Source organism: Pygoscelis adeliae, unplaced genomic scaffold (genome assembly GCF_000699105.1).
Source record: "Pygoscelis adeliae isolate BGI_AS28 unplaced genomic scaffold, ASM69910v1 Scaffold9, whole genome shotgun sequence".
NCBI lineage: Eukaryota > Metazoa > Chordata > Aves > Sphenisciformes > Spheniscidae > Pygoscelis > Pygoscelis adeliae.
In genome coordinates, this window is record NW_008825557.1 from 2,384,926 (window position 1) to 2,396,344 (window position 11,419).

The window sequence follows — 11,419 nt, forward strand, 5'->3', positions numbered from 1 at the left end:
CAGTGCTGGGGGTGCCAAGTGGCTGTACATGGTCATCTTTGCGCTTCTTGAACTGGGAATAGGGGGACACCTGAGGCAGAAGATGTCCAGGCTCAGTGCAGCGTGGGCCCACCATGGCTGAGCATGACCATGGTGCACAGCCAGCAGCAGCCGTGGCTCTGCAGGCAGAGGGCAAGAGATTCGGTACAGCCCAGGAACAAGGGGTTGGCTGAGGAGGAGGTGGTAGCCTTTGAGCAGAGTCTGTGGAGGTGGTGGCCCGTTTTGACTTTACATGGTGGCAAGCTCTTCTCAAGAAGAAACTTTGGGGTGCTTACGTGGTGTTTGCTCCTAGGCAGTGGTGTTCAGTTTATTCTGAAACAGTCTCAGTTCTAGGGTTGGTGCTTCTGTCACCATTGACCATCATGTGAATGTTCTGGATGCTGCTATGAGTGACGAATGTGTTATTACATTTCTGTAATGCATAGATTAAAGTATTAGAGTAACCTTATTTCAGTTCCATTGAATGCAGTTTATGCAGTATCCTAAAGGCCAAAATGCTTAAATACTTTCTCTCCAAAGCATAGTTTGCTATGTTTTGTTGCCAAATAACAACTTGCGTCCGAAAGTTGCTAGGACTTTGAAGCAATGCAGATGGAGTTGTTGACTTCTACCATATAGCTTTAGGAAATCAAAGACTGCTTAGATACAGCACTGATAAATACTTACGTCACAGATTGAAGGGTTGAAAGTTGAATGGAATTTATAGTGGATTTGATGAAATTAAATTAATGGGTTTTTCAGAACACTTGTTTCATGGAGTAACAAATGAAAGCAATACATCAGAAATCTGTCTTAAATCTTCTTCCCTTTACTGTGAGTGTTAAGAATTAGGTATTCAGGACAATCATCATTAATGTTATTGGCTAGAAAATCTATGGGGTTTTTTACTGTTAACTCATCACAAAAGTGCTTTTTACAATGATGTGCTTTACTTTTTCCCTAGGTGGCTATTTTTAATGCAGTAGTGTCATTAGCTGGCTGAAGACCAAACATGAGAATAGCAGGTAAGTATACTCAGTAAAATCAGACTTCTGTCACTTGTGAAACAAGTGCTACAGACAGCATTAACAAGTTGTGACAGTAAGGTTTTAAAATAAACTTAACTGGCAAAACAGGCATTGCTGTTCCATTTAACTGATGTTTAATGAAACTCATTCTGGAATTCGGGATGGTCCAAGAGCGAGCAGCTGGTTAAAAAGCTTCAGCTGATCTGCAGTGACTGGTTAACATGCCATGACTTCACATGCTTTGGCTGCTAATTTTGTAAGATGATGAAGGAGTGAGGAAATGGCCGATTGATGTCCTAAGCGATTTCTTCCCTGTCTCTCCCTAACCAAAAGTGCTATGCACTGTTCTAATACAGTGTCTGAGACTTCCTGAATGGTTACTGGGAGTTTGAAAGCTATAAAAGCCTTTTCATAGAGCTAAGTTACTGTAGTACAGGATTTGAGAAGCAGGTTTTACTTGACAGAAGGTGTAGTGGTTGTAAAAATAAGATCTTTGCCAATATAACACTACAATAAAATATTATTTTAGACATTTCCTTGCAGTAGAATAGCCTGTGTGGCAATTGAACAGTTTTGAGTTTCTGACGCATTCCACTTTTATCCGTAGTTGCAGTGTTATGTTGCAGAAGGAGCAACTGTTGGCTTTTCTAGGAGAGAATGACACCTTCTTTTCCAAGAGAGTTGCACATTAACTTTATTAATGCATGAAATTAGTCCTGATCTTTGTCACTACTTCTCAAGTTGTTTTATTAACCTCAGTATGTGTAACTGGGAGCAACCTGCTGAAGTAAATCTGATAAAGAACTGCAAAATGCTGCAATTTTTAGAAGATGGCTAAATCACCTGGAAAATTACTTTCCAAACCTCTTTTTTCTTCCATCTAACTACTTTTGTTGCTAAAACCCACAGACAAAGAAGATACAGCAGTTCCTATAGAATTTTTAACCTGTAGCAAACAGGCTGGTTTTGGTTCAAGTGCTAAAAGAATTTTCTAGGTTTCTTACCCCTCCCTTAGAGGGATTGCTCACAGTTCAGTTGAAAGGCTCGGGATATAGAGTGGAGGGGATAGTTAGTGCTCAGACTGAGTTCTTGTTCATCTCACCTACCATCTACTGAAACAATGTACTCTCCAAGTGCCACTTGCTAGATGACACGTTCCAAAATCTGGTACCATCTTGTCTTTTTAAGCACTGTTGCTTTGAAAACCTTTTCTCCACTTCTTAACGTATGTTCAGATCATGTTTTCTCTAGCGCTTACATGGGCGTCACTTCCGTTCAAGTGCAATAATCTCTGGAGTTCCAGTGTAATATTTTTAAATTAAGTTTGTATCTGTGTTTTCTTACATAGCATGTATGTGCTCACACACTCGTAAAGAGAAAGTGGGAGAGGAAGACCGACCTACAAGCAAACAAAAAAGTTGTATCTCTTTCTTCATCTTTCTTTTCTTTTTCTACCCCCTTATCTTTTTAGCCTTTTGGAAGGATTGATTAACATCTCTTATCCTTCTGAAGGCTGAGTAATCTGTCTATTTTAAGGTTTTCTGAACAGCCCATTACAGCAGCAGTCTGAGATCTGCAGGAGTACATGAGTTTGGGTTTTTTTCTGAAGGATTTATTTGGCTGGCAGTCTGAGAAACAAGCATGCTGTAAGGTTGCTTTCTCCAAACCATTTGACATACTGGGGTGAGGCAGGAAGGCAGGATGTTGATCAGATGCCTCCTCACCTAACTTCTACTTTCAGGCAGTTAGTATTTTACAATAAGCTAAGAGTAGAGTATTCTGTAAAAAAATTATTGAAAATTATGCTAAAAAATGGCAGGGCTCATGGCAGTACCACATACACCCAAGTTTCCATTTCAGATGTAAATCGCTGTGGTTGTGTGCTTCTAGCTCGTCTCCCGGGAGGTAGTTTGACCACTCAGCTCTGGAGAAAGTTAGGCTTGTAGAACATCAAGCTACCTGAGGCTTCAAGATGTTAAAAGGGAGAGGTACTGCTTGTTATTGCTTTTTAAATTAGCCCTTTTGAGTTTTCAAACTAGCTTTTTGAAGGTCAGTAATTTAAATTGGTTGAAAAGGAGATGAGGAAGTGCTTTTTTTTGTTTTGGTTGGTTGTTTTTTGGTTTTTTTTTTAATGTAATGCTCAGACCTGACTGACCAAAGCAGCCAAACTACAGTATATGAACAGATCCCTAATCACTCAGTCTTGGCCATACATTAAAATAGAGGTAGCTCAATTTGGGGGGGGGGGGAGGAGTATTTGTGAACAGTGAGGAAAGGGGTACACATGGCTAAGAACAGGGAAGTGGAATGGGGGTAGGTGGGAATTTCCCCTTTGGACAGCAGCCAGTTAGATCAGCTTAGTTCATCTTGTTAAGCTGGATTTCCACAAAAAAAGTCTGTGGTTTCTCCTGGCTGCTGAGCTGAGTTGGTGTACTGTGGTGTCAGACAAGCATGAAGCTGGAGAAAGTTGAGAGCAGCGTATGTATTTGGTATAGTAACCTGATGGACTGGCTCAGTTGTGTCCTACATTACAATGTCCATTTCTTGCAGATTACTTCTGTTTAGTGAGACCACAAATGATCATCCTGTTTGAGTTCCCCGTAATGTAATCTGATAACATTTCTCATGTAGTTAATTTTGGTAAACTTAATGTTATCATTTGCAGATAATTTTTTTGAAACTCTTCTCTGCTTCTGAATAGGTGCTGCAAAGTTGGTAGTAGTCGTAGCAATATTTTTATTGACGTTCTATGTCATATCTCAAGTGTTTGAAATAAAAATGGATACAAACTTAGGACACATATTTGGTAAGTGATGACTTTGTTTTCTCTGGACATCTATTAATATTTACTTGAGCCATAATCAAGAATATCATATTAATTTTGCTTTAAGCTTGACTTAGGCTTTTACACTTAAGAATTTTGTATTTATTTTTAATGTGTGTACTTGTTATTTTTTATATATATTATACATATATAATGTGTTCATTAAATTGTTTTCTGTATGAAATATTTAACCTACTCTCTTAATCAGTTTTATTCTTTTGTCTGCCACGTACGCATAATTTTACCTGCTTTTTCTGTTTACTGGTACTTACGGTCTTAGTCTGGAGTTGTAAACTAGGCAACTTGAATGATTTTTCTGGAAATCTGCATTCTGTCTTTCTGCTGCTTAAGCAATTCAAAATTTATGTTTTGGGTGGGCTTTTTTGCTTGCACAAGTACACTACCATGTACAATTGAATGTGCAGTAATCAAAACATTTCAGATGTGCTACACAGAAAAGGATTAGCAGCTGAAGTGACTTTAAATTCAGAGTCTATATTTTGAACCAACTTTATCTTTAAAGGAGCTTTTCATTACAAAAAACCCCCACTTTTAGGTACATGGGTAGGGTTCATGTTATTTAATTCCAGATTACTACAGTGTGAGCCAACATCTGAACCAGTCATTAGAGGCATCTTTAATCATTGAAGAGATGCAGGTGTCATTATTACAGATGTATTGTAGATAGGTGCATGATGAGGTCACTTGTGTCTCTTCCTATCCCAAGAAAGGGGGTCTTGAATGGTTGGGTTCAAATGCACCTGAGTTGCAGGCTTCCAGTGTTAGGTGAAAGGAGCCCCATCCTGATGAAGCTGTAAGAAGGGAATTCATTTCACTTTAGTGCCCATGCCTCCACAAATCCCTGGTGGTTTTGTATGTCCATGGATCTTTGTGTTAATCGGAGAGTCATAAATTAAGGCAGTGCTTCTAAATGTGGTTCCTGATCACTTTCTTTCTCCTGCCGTGTAAAGGTTAATGTTTTATATTGGAACATAATGTTCAGATGTATTTGATACTTCATTTCAACCAACCTGTTTTTATAGGGGTACAGAAAGGTTTTAAATTTATAGGATAATTTATAGCAGATGACACTTTAATAGTAACATCTTGTAAAACTTTCTTTTTGTATTTTAGCTAGATCAGCACTGGATGCAGCTGCACGCTGTGAGTATTCATATGCATGTGTTACTGCTGTGACTTGCTTTCGCTAATAACAGCAAGACCATTGAATTTTCATAGTTAAGAAAGTCTTAATTACGCTTTAAATGCAGTCAGAAACTAATTTTCCTCTATTCCTGATTTTCCTAAATTTCGCCTAAAGTCTGTTTTTTGCCAGCATTTCACTTGTAGTTTTGTCTTGTGACTTTTGATGACAGTGCCAGAGCAAGCAGCAGGGTGAGAACAAGAAGTGGAATAATGTGGTACTGCAGGAACATAAATTATTTTCAGCTGCTGTGAAACTGCAGATGAGATACTGTTTGTCTTTGCTCTTTTCCTTGAATTCCTTCAGAAAACTGATACTTCTCTGTTAGCCTACCTGTGGTGTTGTCTCTAAAATCCTGTTTTATTTCCTTTTGAAAGCTACAAAACCTCCAAGATACAAATGTGGGATCTCTAAAGCTTGTCCTGAAAAGCATTTTGCATTCAAAATGGCAAGTGGAGCAGCAAATGTAGTGGGACCTAAAATTTGTGTAGAAGATAATGTGTAAGTATTTTTACATGTTGTCTCTAAGTATCTCTTTTAAATGCTGTCTTGGATCACTTTGCACACAAGATCAGTAGTTTAAATGATTCTTCACCGGTTTTATTTTGCCAGTGCTTTGACCACATGAAAAAATCATATTGCATTGTAACTTAATCTCTCATGAAGCACGCTTAATACTCTGCAGTAAATGCAGAAATGTACGCTATTTTAATACATGCAAGATAGCTTACACTTTATTTCAAGTTTACAGACTTAAGGACTAGTTAGACTTTGTCAAGTCAGATGCAAACTTGCCTCCGAGTAACTTGTTCTCGTGCCTCTAATAGTAATTCAGTGAACGATTGTATTTTTAAGTAGTTACTCTTGATACTTCTAACTGAATGACATCAGCTAAAACTGCTGTGGAATTGTCTTTTGCAAGTCATCTTTTAGACTATCTATTTCTGTAGTACCAGTGTCAGAACATATTTTCCACTTTTCTTTAAAGGATGACTTCAAAAGGGAAAAATAGTATTTTAAAGATCAGTAGTTACTTAATTGTGCTGATGGTAACTGAAGTTAATAAACTTAAAATAGTTGTGAAATGAGGAAGGGAACTGCTTGAAACACAGTTTCATTTTGAGTTTAAGTCCTGTATTTCTAATAACATTTTTTTAACACAGAATTATCAATAATACTGTGCCTAGAGTATTTAACTGAATATCTTTCAGTAATCCCCATAATGGAAATATTAATATTTATTTTTAGACTCTGTTTCTTTGCTCTTAGGTTGTTCCTGCTGGTTGTCACCCAGAGTTTGCAGCGTCATATAACATTATCTATCCACTCAATTTTGCGTGTGCATGTCAGAAAAGACATGATGTTAGCGTTGTGGGAAGGAGTTGTTTTTTAATATCAGTCACACTTTGCATTTAAACTACTCCAGTTTAGCTGTTTCTCAGCCCACGCTATGTTAGTACAGAGTGGTGCAGATAGTGTACAGCAGTTAATGCTAATGAATTCTTGAGCAAATGGCAACTTCACTGTGAACAACATAACCCCATGTAATATAGTAAATAGGATAATTAATCTGTAAGAGAATAAAACGTATTGGTTTACATTTTCCATCACTTTACTCTCTAAAGTAACTCTGTAAGATTAGTCTTATATGATCTGAAAGAGAAGACTATTTTTAGCACAAACGCTAGCAATTAAGATGTAGCGAAGTTGCAATGGGAGCTTTTTTCCCTGACAACTAAACACATGCGGCTTCTTTGCTTTGCGTTATTAGTAGAAACATGGCACCGTTCAAATTTCAAGCCGTTCTTCTGTGAGGTTGACTTAGCTCAAGCTTGCTAGCTTGTGTAGGAGTGCGTTTGCAGCAGAGCATCACGATGTAGTTGGGGAGCACGTGCAAAGTGAGCATGAGCTCACCGCTGGCACGTACTAACTAAAAGCTGCCAGGTTTTGCTTTCCATTCTTACCGTTGATTCGCTTCGTGACCTTGGACGGTCTTATCTAGTCTCTCTGCATGGTATTTTTGTTGGTGTTACAAAACTTGCTACCTTCTCATTCTGGTTGCTAGGAAGCTTAGTATCTGTGAAGACTTCGGGTGATTCATTGATTAAAAGTTGTGGGAGTGCAAGTAATATTTTAACTTCAGGATTGTAGGGTTTCGGATTTTGTTGTTTGTTTGTTTGTTTTTTAAATGTCTCGCTTACTGGTTAACTAAGAAGAGATTGTCCTGTCAAAAAAAAAAAAAATCCTCTACTGGATATTTCACTAAAGAAAGTGATGAAAAGAAAGTAGCTGCTGGCAAGAAATCCTCTATTCTTTTAATACTAGTGTGCACCTTAGTGCACAGTTATTAGAGTCTTAAGTCCAGTTTTCCTTGGCAAAAATCTTTCTGAATTCCTTCTGAGGAAGGAATTAATGTCTTTTTAAATGTCCTCCAAAAAATTTGATTAGCTTTATGTTTTCTCCTGCTTTGCTCATAAGATGTTTGATTTCTCTTTCAAAAACTACCATGGCTTGTTGGTTAAATTGTTGGAAGAATTCTAAAACTGAGGAACGGCTGCCCTCCTGTGAGAAAACTGTCACATTACAGCCTGTAGTTTTGTGACTTAGTGCACAAGCTATCTCAAGAATGTAAAGTAGAATCTCAGAGCTCTGAAAGAACTCATTTCCTTCAGTAGGTCTTTTTTAGTGATATTTTTGTGAACTCACTCTTGCAAAATGCTTTTTTCTGATTACTTTGTATTCTTCTTCATACTTCCGAGACAAGGAAGCAGGGACAAGTTTTCATAATTCGTCAATGATATTTACCACATAGGTTTTTTGCTGTGTATTAAACATAAGAATGTCACTTGGTTTATGAGAGCACTAAACATGCTGATATAATTCAGAATGCATTTGATTTCTCGATTTTTCTTTATAATTATATAGATATTTTAGTGTGAATAGGAATTCTGCTGTATAGAAGTTCAGTTATAGCCTTGTTCTCCTATGTTGGAAGGACATAATGCAAATTAGAAAAAAAACGTACTGTAGTCATCATCAAAATATTAAATATTGTAGATGCTACTTCAGGCTTTTTAGAAGAAGGGGCGATATTGCTATACTTTACCAGCAACTTGTCCGTGCAGTTTTACTTCTATTAAGAAGCGAGTTGCGTGATTGTGCTGCAGTAACCTTATAGCAGAATGTCACACTACAGTCCTTTAATAACTAGTAATTCTTGTGTTTATATTTTCAGGATTTTTTTTGTTGTCTGAAATCCGTTATAACTTGTTATGTATATGTGGATTTTCAGTGTCTAGACACCCCAGTACTGGATATTTTTTGACTAGTATTTATTTACAGAGAATTTTGTAGTTAAAAGAAAGTTCTTATTCTTTTTGGTAAATTAAATGTCCACTAAATTTTTATATGAGCGAAGGAATGTGTTCAGAACGTCACTGCCTTATTTTCATTTATGTTTTCAGTCTTTATTTGCCATATGTTTTTATTGTTTAGAATGGATGCTCTGACATGATATGAAAATGATGTGATCAGAGAAGAAATGATCCTCCAGTGCCTAAAATAATTCTGGAGTTCCCTACTAACCAGAACTGAATTCTGCATTTCAGCAGAATTTCAAGTCTTCTGTGTTAGAAGTTATTGAATTAGAGTTTTAATTTTAATAAGAATTTTTGGCAGATGGTATAACTTAGAGGACTAACAGAAGAATATGGACTCTTTCATCTCTGATTACTAGTTCTTTAAAACCTAAGTCAGTGTGCCAAGAGTTACCATTAACCAGTAGTCTTTCACGGCCTCTGAACTAGCTAATACTGAGTCTGTTCCTGGTAGTTGTCTATTAAATTTGACGTTCCTCTAAACTTTGGCTTCTGTCCTCATCCTGGGTGCAAGAGATAGCATCAAAGAGGAAGATTTTTGTCATACTTCTGTGATAGACCATTTCTTGTTTCTAGCCTATCACTAATAATTTAGCATGATGAAGCAGATGTTGCAGTTGTGTGCGTAAGGATGTGGTCCTTCCAAAACATTGCTTAGAACAGACGTTCAGACATGACCTGAAAATCATACGATTGCAGAAGAAATGTGAAGAAAGTTTTGAACATAACAGGATTGTACACATCTGCAGCCCCTTCCTAGAGCAAGCTAGGGAGGTTAAAGAAATCCTCATCAGGATGGAATTAAAGCATCTGTTAGTGTGTTTGTAATTAATGATATGTGCACCTGTATGCTTATGCTGAGGTGCTTTCTTGAATCTCAGCTGAAGACTTCTTAATTATCTTAGTTTATGTAATTGTTTCAACCCTTACTCCTATTTTTCCTTGTGTATGTTAACTCTTTTACTCCTAGCTTCAAAACGTTAATGCTGGGATATTTGGGGCCTGGAGGCGGAACAGAGGTCTTTATATAGTGCCAGTGAAAAGGGATGAGGAGGTCTGGAAGCTTCCTCTCACTCGAGTGGTACAGCCACCATGGCCCAAGGCAGCACAGCATCCTAGCTAACAGTCTTGACATTCCCATTAGCTCTTCTTTACAGCTCTGAAGGGCTTCCGTTTCACAATGCATCTCTTCTTTCCAGCTCCTTTGCCACTCTGAGTTTGGCAAAGTAATTGCTGTAATAGGTTTTGATGGCTTTGTTGGGATGTGTAACTGTACTCCAAGATTATATTCAACTTTTGTTTAAAGTCCCATCAGCGTATTAACTATTTTTCTTGAATTTAGGTTTCCTATTATAGGTACAAGTAGCTAACTGCTTTGACTTTGTTTCTTAGTGTGATGCTGCAATATTAATTTTAAATGCCTCTGTTCAGTTAGCTTTTAAACTCATTAATGCATTTTTGTTCATCATGTGCTTACAAAAAAGCTTAAAATGTTTACATGACTGTGCTAAGCTCCTCAAATTATTATTTGTTTCAGGTTCTTTAACTGCAAGGAATTTTCTTAAATACATTCATAGCACTTTATTTTTTGTGACACTTTTAATAAACACACATGCTTTGAAACCAAGATGATTAAGCGATCAAATGAAATGGATACAACTGGGGATATTTGATCTATTGTTCTCAATTCAGTGGTGCCATAAGAGCACACAGATTAGTTCAAGGAGATTTTGCTCATTTAAGTACTCGTGAACATGTGGTCTTTCAGCTATGTATCTCTTAAAATTTGATTGATCCTATTAAAAAAAGAGAAATAATTCACATCAGAAAATTGTCCTATTAAAAATAAAATTGTTTATTTTGTTTCAGTTTAATGAGTGGAGTTAAAAATAATGTTGGCAGAGGAATAAATGTGGCCTTGGTCAATGGTAAGTGACATTTCAAGTGAGCAGATAGTCTTCATTTTCAAATCATTTCTGAAATTTAAGGTGATGTACTAAGGGATGGTGAAAGGCAAGCAGGAGGAGAAAAGGAAGTATTCAGCACTTTTATACTGAGATAATGTCACATCTTGGCACTTATACCTTTTTGTTAGAAAATAGAAAAATTCAGTGCATTTTTGTTTCTATGTGGAGTGCTGGGGTGACTGTCTTGGTGATACATCAGATAAATTCCTAATGTACATATAAAATGGAAAAAGACATGAGATGCATGCTGCTACTTTTGATTTTGTGCATTGCCACTACTAATAAAACTTTATGGACTAAAGTCTTCTGTTGCTCTCTTTTCAGTGAAACTTAACAATTCTGTTACTACGTGGAAAGACCAGCTCATTATTTCCTAGCTTGAAATCAGTGTCTTTGATTAGTCCATATCTATAGGTCTTGTCCCTAAATACATCACGTTATGTAATTGTGTTCAGGATTCTTAACTTTCATTAAAACCAAACAAATTTACCTGTGTGTCACCGTGAAAGCTGAACTGAATGTCGGTACTGGCAGATTTGTCCTTAATGTGTAGGAAGCAATTCCTTGTAGCACTGAGATAGCACTTTGTCATTTCACTGCAGTATAAATTCATGTTATTTTTGGATTGTACTCAGGTTTACATCATAGCATCATAGAATAGTTTGGGTTGGAAGGGACATTTAAAGGTCATCTAGTCCAACCCCCCTGCCGTGGGCAGGGACATCTTCAACTAGATCAGGTTGCTCAGAGCCCCATCCAACCTGGCCTTGAATGTTTCCAGGGATGGGGCATCCACCATCTCTCTGGGAAACCTGTGCCAGTGTTTCACCACCCTCAGCGTCAAAAATGTCTTCCTTATATCTAGTCTAAATCTACCCGCCTCTAGTTTAAAGCCATTCCCCCTTGTCCTGTCGCAACAGGCCCTGCTAAAAAGGTTGCCCCCATCTTTTTTATAAGCTCCCTTTAAGTACTGATAGGCTGCAATAAGGTCTCCCCAAAGC

The 11,419-nt window shown here is 37.4% G+C and overlaps 1 protein-coding gene across 1 annotated transcript in view; it reads left to right on the top strand.

Annotated features, from left to right (window-relative positions):
- The first annotated feature begins 977 nt into the window (after positions 1-977).
- Positions 978-11,419, top strand: part of FAM3C (family with sequence similarity 3, member C) — a 17,701-nt gene continuing 7,259 nt past the window's right edge. Inside the window, exons 1-5 of the mRNA XM_009332275.1 lie at positions 978-1,043; positions 3,748-3,852; positions 5,005-5,034; positions 5,452-5,575; positions 10,321-10,379. Coding sequence (XP_009330550.1) covers positions 1,031-1,043; positions 3,748-3,852; positions 5,005-5,034; positions 5,452-5,575; positions 10,321-10,379 — 331 coding nt within the window. The 5' untranslated portion in view covers positions 978-1,030. The remainder of the gene's footprint in view (positions 1,044-3,747; positions 3,853-5,004; positions 5,035-5,451; positions 5,576-10,320; positions 10,380-11,419) is intronic.